Below are 17,517 nucleotides of genomic sequence, written 5' to 3' on the forward strand. Positions count from 1 at the left end.
TGTTAAAAATACTTGTGTGTGGTTTTTTTTTTTTAAAGGCTGATTTTAGGACTGCTTAATAACAATGATAATAAACACAACCAACCAACCAAAGCCCCCAGAACTTTGAGGTTTAGTGTCATGGGTTGCTGCTCATTAAACCAAGAGTGTCGTAGAGCAGCTAGGTGTTAAACTTTTCTGTCAGGCTTGAGTATGGCTTAAGAGTTTCTCTAGTTGGTAGTATCTAAGTATAGAAGGAATTAATTGTAGGTGGTGACAGTGATATGATTCCTTTGCCTAGCTGTGAAAAGAGGACTTTTTAAATCTGTCATCTGTCATATCTAAGGTCCCAAAATAGCTGTATCTGTTAACCACATCTGCCGCAAACAGTCACTGCTGGTTTAGCTTTACTCCTTCATGTAGAGCAAGTGGTAGCCAGTGTAAATATATACAAAAACACTAGTAAAACATGGCATGCATCTTAGGAAGATATTAAATTGTGTTGCAGATCTTAGTTGCCTTACTCTTTAATGCACTACTAAAAGGTTACTGTGCTGTTAGGATTAATGTAATGAGTGGCCTAGGAAAAACTACTGCATTTCAGCTTTGAGTTTTAGATTAATGTAAATCGCAGTAAATATGCAAAGGAAGGAATTCACCTCTCTCCACAATAGTGTTGATGCTGTGTGGTCTGCTTGAATCATATGTAGTACCATGGTATAGAATTAGTAAAGAGTATGTTAATATGAAAGTGCCTTTAATGGAAAGAGGAGAGAAATATATGGGGTTAGTATAAGAATACTAAAGAATAAAAAGACTCAGAAGTAAAAAGCCCTGTTAAAAAAACTTCAGTTGATAAATAGGAATATTAAGCAATTGAGCCCATGGGAGATGAGCTTTCAGCTCCGGTTACACTTTTTCGTGTGAAAACAAGTTTGGGGGTATGTGCAGTCTTTGGGCCCAAACCCAAAATCTGTAGCCCCAGTACACCTATGTCATTAAAGTTATTCTTACATAATGTTCAAGCCATATTTTTTTTTCCTTCAGAGTTGTCTCAGCCACATGCATGTATATATACACATCCACATAAAAATACGTATCTATATACATTACGTACAGCACTGCATGTGTATGTTTGTAACACTGACTCATTGTCACTGGGTCAATAATTGAATGTGTAACATGGTTATCTTTACAGAGAAAGTACATTTCAGTCACTGAATAACAGGCATGGAATTAAAGCTTTTTCAGTAGCTTGCTGGGCAAGTACTGAACAGTTTGTTTGGAGGGTGAAAATCTCTGGTCCTTGGATAAAGTACAAGCTGTTAGCTTTGGCCCTATTACTTAGAATTTAATGTGAAATCCATTAAATCTTCAGCTGGGTTTTATTTGCAAAAAAAAAAAAAGCCTTTGCTGCAATGCAACAAAAGAGCATCACATTTAATGGCAGTGTGATGTTTCAGACAAACTAGCACTTAATAAAGTTTTTGCTCTCCCTGTTTGGGTAGCCAGTGTGAATATCTGTATTGTGTGTTCTGTTGTTGCTATGATATTTTACACCTAGTTAACAGGAATCAATAAGCTGCTTTCTGCTTTTAGCAATGGTAGTTCCTCTGTCTAGATTTGTACAGCAGTTGCCATTTGAATGAAAGATACTGTGTTTTGCATAATATAATTGAATTAGCACGGTAGCATTTCTGAAAGGTAAAAATACCAACAACAAGGTACGGTTTTATGTTCTTCTGGCAAGATAAAAGACACACTATAATCCAGGAATTCTGTGCTTGCTGATGGTTTGGTTATATTTCTGGTACTTATAGATAGAATGCTGTTTTCAGAGGTTTTCTTGTCTGTAGCAAAGGCTCTGGACTTTGGAAGCTAGTGAGGGAAAAGTAAAACCTAGTAACCATTTCAATGAAGCTTCCACTGAAGTGAAAGATGACCATAGGCTGGAAAAGGTCTGATCAGTGGGAGGAAGGGAAGGAACCCCAATAAACCAACGTTAAATAGTAATTCACTTAAAAACAACAATGATGTTGGTGGGGAAGAGATGGACAAAAAGCACCTAGAAGCATGACACTAGGACAAATGTCACCTGTTGTGAGAACAGAGTAGAGATTCAATCTGAGGAACATGACATTTTGGGAAGAACAATGAAAGATCGATCTGGTAATAGCAGAACTCAAACTTGAGAAGAAGCACAAGCTTGTCTAGTGAGAAACTGGCTTTGAAAGAGGGATAATAGGAGGCTGAGCCCTTCTACTGAGTAGAAAACCAAGGAACTGCCCTGTCATCTTTTGAGAATGGCATGAAAGCACTGATCGAGGTAAAAGCAAGCTCACAGGTGAGAATGGGCCTCCACAGTGCCAATCTTCCTGCTGTCAACAGCAATCACTTTGGATTTTCTGCCAAGGGTAGTCTCCTGTCAGCTTTCCTCTGTCCTGGCAGGGCACAAGAAGTCTGGGATTTACTACTTTATCCTGCTTTAACTGCTCTGCAGCAACTGGTGTAGCTGGAAGAGCTGGTAGTGGGAGATGCTTGTGACATTGAAGTGATCTGTATGCTGGTGTGCAGCAGGGCCGCTGCCTGCCCTCCTGCAGGGTGGGAAAGAGCAGCTGCTGCTTGGGCTGACTGCTGTAGCCATGGATTCTCTAGCAGCATTGTGGACTGGGACTGAGTTTGACAAGGAGGACACAGACCAGGAGCAGAGCTGTTTGAAGGACAGACTTCTGGGGACTTCTGTCCCCAGGTCCCCTTGTCTCACTCCAGCACTTGGACCATGTTCTTGGAGAGGCCTCATGGATGGAGGGTGTCATGCTTAATACCCAATTTACTTGAAGATGGTTGATGTCATGTGGCATTTCTCATTTAGAGTGATATAAAGTACACTGAAAACACAACACGTGAGTTGCACTTTGCAAAATACAGCAATTGTAGTACTCAGTTCAGTCACAATTCCAGTATGATTCCCATTACTGGTCCCTGTGATATCCTTGCCGTCACCCAGGGGCTGTCCCCAGTCACTGGGAAGGAATAGGAAGGTCAATGCCAGCTCAAACCCGTTGCTCTCTTAGAAATTGTTTTGTTAGTGGTCTGGGGTTTATAGTCTATATATTCACTCCCCCAATGCTGCTCTGGCCCACTCAGGGAAACATCCACTCTCTCTAAGGAACCTGGAGAGAAGCATTGACACCATCAGTTCATCTCCTCAACTGTGGATAGTGGTTTATCTAAAAGGTTGCCCCATCCTGGTCCCCTTTGTGCTGAGATAGTCATTGTCTTTACAACAGCCACCTTCCTTGTGTCCTGAGCTTCACGAGCACATCACCCTTGCCCACCTCAGCCTTATTCCATTTTAGGGGCCTGCTGGTCAGTCACACCCATGTGAAACCACCCCCAAAAAAACCACAAAAGCAAGAAAAAGTAAACATCTCTTCTTCAACAAACTCTTAGGGAGTTAGGGTTAAAGCATCCCATTTAACACCAGCCTTCAGTTTTAATCTACTCCTACACAGGCTATGTAGAAACTGTAATGCAAAGGAGGATAAATAAAGTCAAATTGGAGTTACTCAGAAGTGCTGTTAGCTTATTATTCTTGCAGTGCACTAACTTCTCCATGTATTTGACCTGGGCCACTATTCTGTTGTTCTCTGTAGGATTTTTCAGTCCTCTGCCCTCTGCTGCTCAGTGCCAGAACTCCTTAAATCACTGATGGTATGATAGGGCTAAACTGTGTTTTCCTCTGGACATCACGTACACAAACCAATGTTTTCTCAGGCAAAACCCATCATTCACTCTTCAGCAGGCAACTAATTTGTCAGGAAAATGTGTTTTTTAAACATCCATGAAAGTTTGGAACAATCTGTGTTCATCTGTTGTAAGATGATCCTTTCTACACATAAAAACATCTCTTTGAAGCAAGTTTCCTTGCTTGTCAAACATGCTCTGCTTGGCGTATGAAAATTCTGTACTTTTTAAAATGTAGATAAAGCAAGGGTGATTATAAGTATTTGACTTGATCAATATTTTCTGCTGTTGTGTTTGGATTAAAAAAAAAAAAAAAAGACTAAACCAGAGCACCATCAACTCTTATGCAAAAAGAAGTGTTACTGAAAATTCAGTTTTTACTTTTTGAGAAGCCTTCACTTTCATGGTACGTATCAAAGTATATAGTATTTAATATTATGCCTGTTTCCAAAAATGAGTACTACATGATCACAGAGGAAGAAAACCAATTAACTAGAACCTCATTGTTCTATCTTAACCATGTTTGTACTGGGTAGCAGTATCTTAACAATTCAAATATGACTGCTATTGTTTTCTGAAGTGAGAACCCTGAAATTTAGAGCCAGAAGCTCTCTCTTTTTGAAATGAGAAATGTTTTAAGGATTTGTGCTTTAATTAAAGGTTTTCAGGCAGCTCAGATTCTTGCATTATTTTTCAGAGCACATATGAGTCAGTGTGGTAAAGATATGAGGGGTTTGTGTTGCATTTTTTTAGAGTGCTGGTAATAAAAGTGAGAAAACAAACTTCTGATTATTATTTTTAATTTTACACAATTCATGTTTACAATTCTTACTATTCAATATTTTGTATAAAATCAAATACAATATGCAGTATTTTCAAATGAGACACAAATGCATATTGAACTACTTAATATTACAAGATAATATGATGCTTTATCTTAAAAATACCTTCAGCAAAATAAACTCCCATTCTGTCAATCCAAGTTAAAAAAATATGATTAGAAATATACAATTTAAAAATAATCAGGATGAACAGTACTGATTAGTCAAGGAATTTTAGATCTTGGTAGTCTGTACATGAGTTTACACAAGACAAACAGTCTGCAAACCATTAATATAAAAACTGCAGTGCAACAAACTGGTGAACATGACATTTTTCTGTTTTTCAATTTTAATGCATGAGTCTCTACAAATATATTTTTCTTTCAAATCAGCAGCACTTCCTCTGTTGCTATACTGGGGCAAAACCACAAGGTCTGGGTTAACATCTGAGTTATGTTACTGATGCTGTAATGGAAGTTAGCAGTTTGACCCAAGATATTACAGCTTTTGAGTATGTTGCATACTTTTGAATAAGAGATCAAGGGAGAATCCATCTGCCATGTATTTGAAAGAGGGAAATGAATTTCAAAGGGAAAACTACTTATTGATGACAGCAGAAATAACTTTGTCCAGCTGCTCTGTGGTACAATGGTGATGCAGCTGATGCCACATGTTCCATTTTTGGCACTTAATACTTCACAATTCAAAAAAGATTTAGAAACCAAGGACTCCCTCACCCATGCCCGCTCTTCATTCTTGTACTTAAGACAGCTTTGGCATGGTATATCAAAAATGCTAGGCAAAATACTAAACATTCAGAAGAACGAACTAAGCTGTACAATTAAATGGGATAAAATGAGATAATATGAGGTAATTTTACAAATAAGGGTGTTTTGAGAGTTTGAATGTAAAATTCCTTTGACATTTGTGTTTTTCTGTAAGACACTGGATGGTGGAAGTGGCATCCTGAAACATATTAATGCCAAACGCGCAGTTTTACTTTAGCTGGAGTTGCTATTCTGTGTGTTTGTGCATTTGTTTTATGCAAATTTACTTCTGATGAACCTGAAAATGCTAATGGCTCCGCTGGTTACTTTAAAAATGGCAAATTCCAGTTTGGAGTTTGGAAAGGGTGTGAAATAGAATGATTACTTTTAGGTTAAAAACAAAGGTTCTAAAAGAGGAAGCTCAGCTGAGAGAAAAGCAAATCCAAACATGGTAAATATTACTAAATCTTTCTTGTTTTGACTCTCACCCTCTCACCTCACTAGTTTTATCCCTTTTGCCTTCTAAAGTAAGAATTGTCTTTGAAAATAAACACAGATTCATATTTGCACAATATATGTACTGTTGTGGTTACCTATACTTCAGCTTTTGAGCAAGTGGCTTACGTAAAAAAAATAAAATACAAGTTTCAAGCATTGTATTGGGGTGAATTCAGTCTTTCTCTTTTAGGTGCTTTTCATCTAGAAGAACATGGTGAGGGTGAAGATTAAGAGAGGAAGAAAAAATATTTGGGGTCTGAGCCTCAATGGTCCTTTATTTTGTACCATACAAGCCTCTTCTGGTTTCGTATGCATATTTGCAAATTTTGACTACCCAAACTCATGGATGCCACCTGTAAGCTTGCTTACACTTCACATCCTGCTTGCCCTCCGACTCATGATGCTCTTGCCACAAAATGTTTTCAGGCCAATGTACTAATTCATATTGGTGTTCAGAGATCACAACCCTAGCAGAAAGCTCAGTTTTTATTTAAACCATGTAGACTGCAATTAGTCATTGAACCTGTCCATTTACATTAATGAAAAGAAAATTATCCCCCTTGTAGAGGTAATCTGTATCCCCTTAAAAACTTGAGTTATTCCATCATTAACATTTCAGCTCTCGATTTCTTTTACTTTCTACTGGAAGAGTCACTAAATAAACTGGTAAGTGTTTCATGATTAAGGCGATGTGGTAACAGTCCTCGTCTGAGGGATAGGCAGCTATACACTTGATTTGGCAGACAAGGGTACACCACTGCAAAGCCAGCTTTGAGATTTCACAATGTGAAAAGTGGCAGGGAAAAAAAAGCTGCCAGTGTTTGAAGACAGTCTTGTAGTGGATGAAAATTTCAGTCTCAGGTGGATTCCTTGAAAAATTACACTGCTTTTTACCACAGGTTTTAAAGTGTTGGTTTGATGTTAGAAACTATTCCTGCCCCTGAGTTCCACTACTCATCTCAGTTGTGCAGCAAGCTCATTTTCCCTTTTTTGTTGCTGTACTCATTAAGTGTCTCAAAGCTAAAAAACAGCAACATCCGTATATTATCAAGTGTACCAAAAAAACCCAGGAAAAATTCTTACCTTTGAGATACGGTAATCTAAAGTTTCACACAAAAGACTTGAAGATAGGAAAAGAAACAGTAATGATATTTCAATATGACAGCACTGCTTTAAATGGTAAGCTGCTTTTCCTTCTCCTTAAAATCGTACCAGATTTAAAGCAATTACAACTAGTTAAAATAGCCATTGGTTGTGAATAACTAAAAATTATTACTATTAAAAACAAGTTAATTGCTTGTAGTTAGGGGTTTTTTTCCAAAATAAACCACACAACCTTTGAAAATAAAGCACTCTTTGGTGGACAGTAGTTACTTTGTGTACTCAATACTGCGGCTTCATAAAAAACTTCGTACAAAATAAGAAAGGATAGCCAGTTAACACAGGAGAGTACCAATACTATAAGAAAAAAGCTTTTGTGGTTGATTTTCAGTCTCAAGTGGAGACTTGAGCCCAGTCTGAATGGACAACACAGATTAATATACTTAAAAGCTCCCACCGTCTGGTCATTTCTGGTGATAAGCAGCGAAGTGATTGCCATCACAATTTATACACATGCATCATACATACTAGCAAGCCCTCTTTATAATGGAGAGCTTAAGTATTTACACCTGAGTCTGAATGTACAGAGATTTTGTTGGTTTTGTTTGAGGAAGTGTTAGCACATAAGGAAAGTGCGTACCAAGCATGGTGACAGTTCATTTTATTCTACAAGTATGGAAGAGATTCTCCTGTTTTGCTTTTGCTGAAAAACTGAGCCAAGGTTATCTTCCTTGCATTGCATCAAGTCCTCTTTAGTCACATCCCCTTCACTCCTGAATATCCTCTTCAACACTGGTTGCTTATTTGAAATTTAACGCAATACTGTTCTAGTCCGTGAGACGGACTGGCTGCTGAAATAAAATGTATTTGACGAAAAAGGTTAAATACGTAGGCAATATGTTTTTCAAACAAACATTTCTGGTGAGGTAAAATGAGCAAACGATACTTCAAAGAAAGAAGCAGAAGAAAAAAGTCACTGTACTTAAGAACACAGTGATATTGGCTGTAAAGAAAGCACAGACTGGTCTGATCACAGACAATATGAAGAAAGGTTCCATTCCATACAGAAAAGCAAGAGGGGATTCAAAGTACAATAATTTCATTAAGCACATTTGCTGTAAAGCATTGCTTTTCTTTCTCTCCCTCTGAGGTATCAGACTGTAGGAAAAGTAGAAAAAATAGTAAAAAAACATTAATTATTTTAAAGCTAGATTTAGATTACATACAGACAAGCTCTGAAATGCTGCAGGTAGTTTTCAGTGTTGAACCAAGGGTGCAGAAGGCTGCTTTATAATTGCCAGCGAAGCAAAAGCATATGAGATTTTTAAAGCATATTCCTCTTTCTTACTTTTTGTGATAGACCTCTCTGGTTAAAAGAAGTAAAGGAATCTATACTGTACAGTTTTTGTAGATTTTCCCCCATACTGCAAATTGTTTCTCGTTACAACTTCACCTGCATTCCCTTAAGCACCTCTACCTACCAAAATTCCTTCACCATTCAAGATTTCATTTCTAATCAACTAGCTACTATATAAATAATCCTAATTCTGTTATGTGTGGTAACATGGAAAAGACTTTCATTTGTTTCTTACTGAATCACGTTGGTTTGGATCTGATGTATGCACCTCGCTAAAATACAAACTTCTCAGTAATTGGCAAATTACATCTTAACTGGAGAAATAAGGGCATTCACAGAAAAAGGCTGTGAGTAACACTCTAGTAATGTGATTTCTTGCAATTCAACAGCAGTGTTATTTCAGTAACAAGATATAGTGTATTATGTCCACCAGTAGTGGTCTTTTGTAGATGGTACCTGACGTCTGAAAATGTTCTGCACAGGAAATGCGGTGAATGGTTACCAATAGGATTGAAATTCCCTGAATTCTCTTTGCAAAGCCAGAATTGAGTGTTTTAGCTGCAAATGCCTGTTTTGGCTGAAAAATCATTCTGGCAGTGTTCTATCATAGTGTCTCCAACAGTCTGAAGGATGAAATGGTGAATGAATTAACCAGCTCTGCGGATTATACTGTATTAGGATGGGTCACAAATGCGATCCATCTACAGGAAGAATTGACTAAAATTATCTGAAGCATCCACAAATGAGATTAATGTAGAAATACTGCAAGATGTTTCCACTGGAACATGTCAGACAAGAAAATGAAAAAGTAAGAGTACACAGTAATGTTGAAAGTTCAGAGAAGGCAACAAGGTCTTGACAAAGACAGATGTTAGTTAGGGCATGGTCTCAATTTTGTAATAATGATTATTCTCTACCCTGCAATCCATTTTACCTGGAATAGGTCAATCAATTTGAGCACTATGAGGTAATGAAAACTGCACAGACTTTGAGAAATTAAAATAAACTTAGAAGAAGTAACAAAGGGATGCTTAAAAAAATGAGTGAGGTTTTGCCAAATGCTACAGGAAAAATAAAAGGACACCTAGAAGATTAACATCAAGGTACTGCATTCTAAGTCCATGAAAGTGTACAGTCATACCAAAATACATTTTAAAGGGACCAGCACCCAATTAGCCCTCTCAGCTGACAGGATCATTAAGAATTCCAAAATTGTGACATTTTAGGATAAGTTTCTTTATTTGATCCAAGCATAAAGTGACTGAAATTCTTTGACCTCAAAAGTTAGAAGAAATAGAATGTGGAATTAAATATTCGTGGTAGAAGTTTTAGAATAGGCATCAAAATATGAAGTAGTTTTTGGAGTTTGAGATCAACCTGATACTTGGTCCTCGTAGTCATAAATCTGGCAATACACCTGAGGAATTTATTTCAAAATAACTGAAATCTTCTGTGAACTCTATGTTAGAGATGCTGTTTCCTCCGAAGGACAGGTATTCTCATCTCATGCAATACAAAGGTCAACTTGGAGGTGTGTTCTCCAGAAACTGAAAATCCCTTGTTCAATTACACATGTGCACGTGTACAGCTACCAAGTGGGAGAGGCACGAAGAACAAAACCAGCGCACAGAATCCCATCAGTTCTGCTTGGATCAAAACTGACATGGTGAAAATGACACAAAATTGAGAAAAAAAAGAACCTAACCAAACAGGAAAACCCTGAGAAATACTTCAGATTTTTAGTAGAACACTCAGGGTAAAGTATTATTTTTTAATATATTGTTATATAAATAAAAATGTAATTCATATAGCCACTGCTAGAAATTCTCTGACTAGAATCCCCTGCAGTCTACTATTAATGACTATTTCCTTTGCCTGACAGAGTTAATTTTCCGTAACTTCTGTTAACCTTCAAGGTAACCGGATGAGGAAGGGAAAAGAAAAGCTCTGTGGAGAAAAACCTACAAAAGAACTTGGAATTTTCAGCGATACATGTAAATCAAGCTACATAATTACTTTTTATGTTATTTCCCACCTTTTCCCAAGAAAAGTCTTCTCAGCACCTGACAGAGCTATTCAAAGGTTTTTCACTATAAGCACAAGACAAATTCTGGTCAATTGTAACCACTGGAAATTGCTTGGAAAGTGTTTAAGCTACACTCTCAGGCTCATCATTGATAATGATGTGGAGAGGTTCTGTAGTGGGGGCAGGAACACATGCACACACAAAGAAACAAAGCAGTAGTGTGGCCATGTGCTGCTGGGCCAAAGGGCACTTTCACTCTTGTACAAATCCATCCGAATTTAAAATTTCCTTAAGCTTTAACAAACAGGTTCAGTTCAGATTATCACCCAGACTCTCAACACAAAATCTTGTACCAGTATAAAAGTGCATTTTGTAAACTTCACCTCTCCACTGGTGCTGCATCTCAGATGTCCACCAAATAATCTTAGTTTTGACTTCATGCACTGACTAATCATTGACTCAACACTCTGAACAACTTCCACCTCTTACTCCAGGCAGAGGTTTAGTAAAGAAAGGGTTTTTTTTCCTTTTTGTTACCCTCACCTTCAGTAATTCTGACTCACATCAGGAACTGCAATGTAAAATTCTCAAAGTTGAAACACTGAGCAACATAAACAAATGACATAAGATTTAAGGTTCAAATATTCTCAGTACATGACAGAAACCATAAAATCGTTTCTCATTTCCCATTGCCAGGAGGAGGAGTTCAACTGTGGCAAAAGCTCCCATCAGCAATGGACACGCCAGCTCAAAGTATTTTCCTTGAGAACAGTTACTGGATCTGTAAAGAGGGTAACTCTCACCTTTGTAAACTGTTTTTTCTTGCAGCAGACCTGGTAGTTCTTTTAGTAATGTCTGTACTGTCAGAAATGCTAGGTTCAGAAGTTTTATTTTTCTGAACACTGGACTGCAGAATTACTCTGGAAAGAGTAGGAAAAAAGAAAGATTATATCACCTGAAAGTTTCTAGGAAAACACTGGAAAGAGGATATTACATCAACTGCAGCAGAGCTAACAAGTTATCAGCTGACTTCAGAAATCGTTCTGCCTGAAACACATCCTTCTCTTTATAACATCCTTGTTATAATTATGGTAATGCAAGTTGTTTTATTAGGAGCGTAGCAGTTTGTATTTTTTTTTGTTGCTGTTTGTTTTTGTTCCATTTTTTGTTTTTCTTTCAAAAGAAGTGTGACACTAATGGTTTTGAATTTCCTGTTAGGTTTTTGGAAGACAAAAAGCTAAGAAATTGTATTTTAAATTACTGTAACAAAACAAAACAATAAAACATGAAGTATGCAACAAAAACAAACATTATTTTCCAGACTGACACAGAAAGGAATTCAGAAAAAATATCCAGAAATTCCATTTGTGAAGATCAAAGTCTAAACCTCCTTCAATTAACCATGAGACATTCCCTTCAAATGCAGTCCTGTGGGAAAATCACTGCATATTCTGGCATTTTGCTTTTCCAGGGAATTACTGCACCATACTCAAAACTCAGCTTTATGTGCTGGTTGTGCTCAACCGCTTCTCTGGAAGAGACTAGGGCAATATATTATTTCCTTAAACAGGCAGATAAAACCCCATGTTACTTATATTGATCACAAAATAATTCCAGACTGTGAAATACAAACAACTACTTTTAGCTACCAGCCAGCTGGTTTTTAGGAAAACCACATCTTTTGTATTTCACCTGTAGTGCAATTATGATCCCACGGAGACAAAAAGTGACACCTGGTCAATTGAGTCCACAGTTATCTATTTAGTGCATAATTTTATACCTCTGTTCCCCAGTCACTTCATCTGTGGAAGGTTACAACTAAAAAACTATGCATCATTTTGGAGATTGAGAGCTAATAGTAACTTAGCTATTACTGTTTTCTTGCCCTGCTGTTATTAGATCTAATTTTCAGGGGCTTCACTGAGTCCATCTGTGTCTGCAAATTATATTGGATTGGAAATCAAAACCTTCATTAAGCTGTACAAACTGCAGCCTGGTTGCTTCGTAATCTGAAGCAACTGTGTTCAAAGAATCCTAGATTTGAACATAAAACGTAACTTTCGGAGCACAAGTGGACAAGCACACATGGGAGAGAATATAAAGTATTTCCACACTCATGTAACATATTCACCAAAAACAGAAACAGAAAAAACCCTATGCTTTCATTGTTTTATATGGTTTTGATACTAGAATTAGAATCTGCATCAGATGTAACACAATTTCATAAAAAATACAGCAGTAAAACTGATCAGCAACCTTATTTACCACATAATTCTAGATTGTTTACCAAACATGATTATAGAAAAACAAAGTTCAAATATTTTAAATTTCTACTCAAACAAATCTCTCCTAATGTTTCAGACTTGCAAAGTCTTGTCACTGGATTTGCTAAAGTCCAAAACAAACAGTCTTCTCTTCCTCCAAGATAACAAGGCTATCGAAATGCAAAGCAAATTCTACTGTAAACACATTCAAAGTCAGAGGTATCAGTTATTCGAGAGGCTGAAAACAAAAACCAGATACCTTCAACATCATATCATACTTCTGTAGAGGACATAAATTCTTCTTCTAAAAAAAAATCTGTTTCCCTTGCATCCCTAAGGTGAAAAGGTTCAATACCTGGAAGTTCACTTTATAACTTCTATTGTGCTTGTAAACCGGTTCTAACAATTTCTAATATTATCTTTTCAGTGCCACAGTTTTCATACAACATGAGCAAATTTGCACTACTGCACTTTCAACTAAGTTTTAAACATGACACCAGTGGTGGAAAAAGATATGCATTGTACTTATTACATGTGCCACTAGCAACTTGCAGGGCTGAACAGAAAGGTATAAAGCTGGGTTAACCCCGTAACATTTAGTCACTGAAACATAAGTGTGACCAAATCATGGCACATGCTGGCTTACCGGTGCTCATGCAGACAGAATTATGGAGAAATCAGGTTTTCTCCTTAAATATATACATTGCCCTCTATATAAAATGCATGTAATGTACATATAAAAGAAAGCAAAAGTTACTAGAATGTGATCTAATGGTTATAATCTTTCTCTTACAAGTGTCCAATCTTTCCAAACACCAGAAGTTCAGAAAACAGCAGGTTGGTATACATGGCTTAAACCCATATACTTATCTAATATGAACTGAAACACTATGAAGTGTTAAGATACCATCTTGCACAAACACTTAAATACTTGTATTTTCAACATATCACAGTCCCTGTTTCCCACAGAATTCTGTTTTTCACTGTTCAAAACAAAGGAAGAAAAGAGGTTCTAAATGGGAATGTGACTTATAAAAATAGTCACCATGTATAATTGCACCTTCAAACCAAACCAAACCAATCACATCACCATCTCAAGATGGCTGTTTTCTACCAAAGTGTAGGGAGAAAAGGAGCTGGCTTATGGATCAGCTCAGAGCCATCTGTGAGCATGGCAGAACCTTTAACATCACCTGCTCTTCAGATATGTCATTTTTGCATCTCAGTGATACACAACTTCACACAGCTACCCAAGGGTAAAGATTAATTGAAATCCCTGTGAACAACGTATTTGCTGAATGATCAGACATGTTTAAATCATACTAAAACTCTAGACTTCCGAGGCTGATAGCACCTCAAGGAAAACAGACGAAGTCTCACGTGTACGTGACCTGACATGCTGTTACAGCTGAACACCCAGAGCTGTCTTTGGGTCTGACTAATATGAGCTCGGAAGCAGTAACAGTGCTGTCAGAGTTTTTATTAGAATGCTACTGCATACATGTTTAAGGTAAGAGACTATCTTTAATGTATGGAATTTTGATTAAACATAATTAGACTAGCAGCCTCACTTGACAGCAGGTTTGATAAATAGGTTTTATAATGGACATTAGATGAGGCCAAACCAGAGGAAATGCTCTCAAAATATCAGCATCAAAAAATACCCAACTACATTAGAGAAGGGTCAGATCGTCAGGATACCTACCTTATTGCTGTGTTTGTGTAAAATAGCATGTCATGCTGTACATGACAACATCCAACTTCCAGAAACACAAGCAGAGAGTGCATCTGATGCATACAAAATTTTTATAACCCAATAAAACATGATTGGCAAAAAAAAAAAAAAAGCAAAACCAGAACATTTCCTGAACACAGGCTACAGGATGCTGTAATAGCCACACTACCAAAATACGTAATCCATGTATTGTAAGAATTTTTCATCTCCAGTTAATCTGTAATGGAAACATCACTTAGTAGGTCTGAACCTAATATACTCCACAAATATTAGACTAGTTTATACACTACTTTTTTATTCAAGCTAATGTATTGGCCTCCACACAAATCAAAGCCTGCCTAAATGGAACAGGGTTTGGGTCAGTAGCAACATTTTTTAAATAGTTCACAACACTTTTTCACCATTTAACTCTGAGTGGTGTGTGAGGACAGCTGTTATATACCACCAGGACACAAAAGCCCAAACACCACAATCCAAGACAAAACCTCTGAAACTTGAAATGCCAGCGAAGTAATAAATCCTGGAGAGAAATCTATCCATGCAACAAGCTTTTTAAAAGAAATGATTACAGTATCCTAGGGACAGATGAGGGGAAGAGGGTTTACACAGGAGCATGTGTTCTCTGACCTGTGATGGGCATTTTATTCTTGCCAAGGCTACCTGTTTTATGAGGTCTGTCGAATGCAATATTGCTTTCTCCTTCATCACCTCCTGACTTTTAGGAGAACAGGCTATTTTCCTAAACCACTGTTCCAAGCTGTCAATAGGCAACAAGTGACTGATGCTCTTCAGTCTACAGGGCTCCAGCCAACAGGACTCCCAGGTTAGCCCACAGAGATTAACGATCCTGATTGATAATTTGATCTCTCAAAACACAAGGGGCACTAGCTGGAAAGAACATTAGTCTAGCTGTTACAAAAAGCTTAAGCGTTTTCTCTTCACGGATATAAACCCATATTGTATGACTGCTTGAATAGCGAGGGAGCTTTTAGACAGACAGAAAAGCCGTAAGAGAAAGGAAGGATGATAGTTGAGTGAAACTGATCTTACAGTACAGGAAAACAAGGACAGATTGTTTCATTTTTTTTTAACCCATGTTTTAAGTTTAGCTTTTTAGTCTGAGTTCAGAAATCTCAGGTCTGACTTCTGGAAAACACTAAGACAAGAAATCCTGCTACATTCGGTGTAAAATTTTGAAAACAAGCCTCTCATTTAAATATGTTCTTCGAGAAATCTGTGTACCAATGGAAAAAAAAAAAAACAAACTCAAATGATCTTCACTCTCCTTTTTTTTCCCTCCTAAAGAACAGATTAAGATGACCTCAGCTAAGATTAATATGATAACGTAAGTTGTCCACACGTCCCCCAGTTCTCACTCTTTAGTGATTAAGTCATTTACTTCAGCAGAAACACTACCATGTTTTTTAAAACTGTGGAAAAAATGTTGCAAGGCCAAAGGTAATAAAGATAGAAACTCTTAACCTTAATGTTCTGCCAGGGGATAATGCCTTTTCTTACTTAGTAGTTTCGTGCAAAACACTTTTTCTGACCTCTTATTTCTCTGAGAGCCCCAAAGTTTCAAACATTCGCCTGAAGTAACCATTTAAATTTGAGGGTGGTGAGGCTGAGCAGCTCCAGGAAGACATGGTACTGAGCAAAAAAGTTCCTGTTTGGGTTTCCTGGCGGTTCTCCATGCTGCTGGAGTTTTATTTGGCTGACAGATGGAAACCCATTTGATGAAAACACTGCACCTTGTAAGGGGATGCAAGGCATAGCAACCACTGCAGCCACTCTGACAACAGCAGAGTGGAGAAAGAGAGAAAACTGTACTCAAGGAACTAATATGTTTTTAATGTTTTACTCAGCTCCTGAATCCAAGTAACAGACAGAATGGATTTAACTAGTCTCATAAAGCTCTATAAATAAATAAAGTGAGAATAAAAGAAGATGAAACCAAATTAGCTGGGTAAACAAGTGAACCTTGGCGTAACATTGTAACCTGCCTCATCTACTCATGTTAAAAAAGAACAATCTCATTTTACTGCCTCTTACAGCATATAATACTAATATCTCTTAGTAAAAACAAAGATCTACTGACATTTCTAAAAAATTCTAGTTCCTGGTATTTCACGTGAGTAAATCTATCCTTTCGGAAACTAAGCTCCTTTGCAAGTTCCTGAATTTTGAAGTAAAACTGGAGCTAATATCTTCATTTGCAATATGCAAACATAGGATCATACTATTTTAAAGCAGGAGCATGCAGAGAAGAAAGGCTTCAAAATAATAAATTATCGTAAGTACAAAAGCTCTGCACCTTTTTGTATTGCAAGCCAGCCATAAAAATCACTCAGTTATTCCAAATAATATATACAAAAATACAACAAAGCCAGAGCAGTGCAGCTTACTCTTGCAGCAAAGCCAGTAAGAAACATGATATGAAAACATGCATTTATGAGACAAACTAGACAGAAAGTGTGAGCTATTGTAGAGAAATGGAATGGGACACTTACACAGTGGCTCTCTCAGGGGGTCCTGATGGTTACTATGTTCTTAAACCATCTAGACAGAATAGCAGGCTGGGCAGAAGGGAGCCACATACAATCCACCAGATGACAATGCTACACAGTGTAGACACCAGCATAGCTAGGAGCCATCTAAAAAAGGGGTTGGAGGGGGAGGAAGAGATGAACAAAAATTCAAAAGCAAAAGCTATTGGTGCATTTTAGCTTGTGTCAAGTTCTTGAAAAGCATGTTGCCCTACAACCTTTGCCAAGCATCTTACTTTCGATGACAGTAACAATCCATGCAGCCATAAATTGCCAAATATAATATCCATGTGTTGCTGGAATCAAAGCAGATTTTCTGAAATTCTCATTAGTCATCTATTTCAAAGAAAGCCTGTATCACTCCTTTGAACGTAAGTGCATGTTGGAGCAGTGCATCTCTGACCACTTGCTGCCACCTCTTAGGCAGTTTGATCAGCCTGTATTCATACACCCTACTTCTCAATCCTATGCTTTAATACTGAAACATTAGACCAGAGCCAGATCAGTATGCAGGAACAAATAATTTATGTAAACATCCAGATGATGGGTCATATTACTTTCCTGTGTGGAAAGTAGCAAAAGCTAATTCATAATCCTTTGCCAAAGGTGCAGAATAGTGCTAATTAGAGCATATACAAAGTATTCTTTCATCGAAGAGTACAGAGTTTATACAACC

At 37.4% G+C, this 17,517-nt stretch overlaps 1 protein-coding gene across 9 annotated transcripts in view; it reads right to left on the bottom strand.

Annotated features, from left to right (window-relative positions):
* The window catches only part of CDC14B (cell division cycle 14B), a 60,528-nt gene that overhangs the window by 9,658 nt on the left and 33,353 nt on the right, over window positions 1-17,517 (bottom strand). Inside the window, exons 13-14 of one of the 9 annotated variants that reach the window (XM_065860637.2) lie at window positions 16,806-16,949; window positions 4,355-7,761 (exon numbers count right to left, since the gene is read on the bottom strand). The exons of 2 other annotated variants lie outside the window; for them this stretch is intronic. In XM_065860637.2, coding sequence (XP_065716709.1) covers window positions 16,838-16,949 — 112 coding nt within the window. In that variant the 3' untranslated portion in view covers window positions 4,355-7,761; window positions 16,806-16,837. Of the gene's footprint in view, window positions 1-4,354; window positions 7,765-11,099; window positions 11,217-16,805; window positions 16,950-17,517 lie in introns of those variants that run through there. 6 more of the 9 variants (XM_065860636.2, XM_065860634.2, XM_065860633.2 and 3 more) reach the window with 6 other exon arrangements.

The sequence above is a fragment of the Patagioenas fasciata genome, chromosome Z (genome assembly GCF_037038585.1).
Source record: "Patagioenas fasciata isolate bPatFas1 chromosome Z, bPatFas1.hap1, whole genome shotgun sequence".
NCBI classification, from domain to species: domain Eukaryota; kingdom Metazoa; phylum Chordata; class Aves; order Columbiformes; family Columbidae; genus Patagioenas; species Patagioenas fasciata.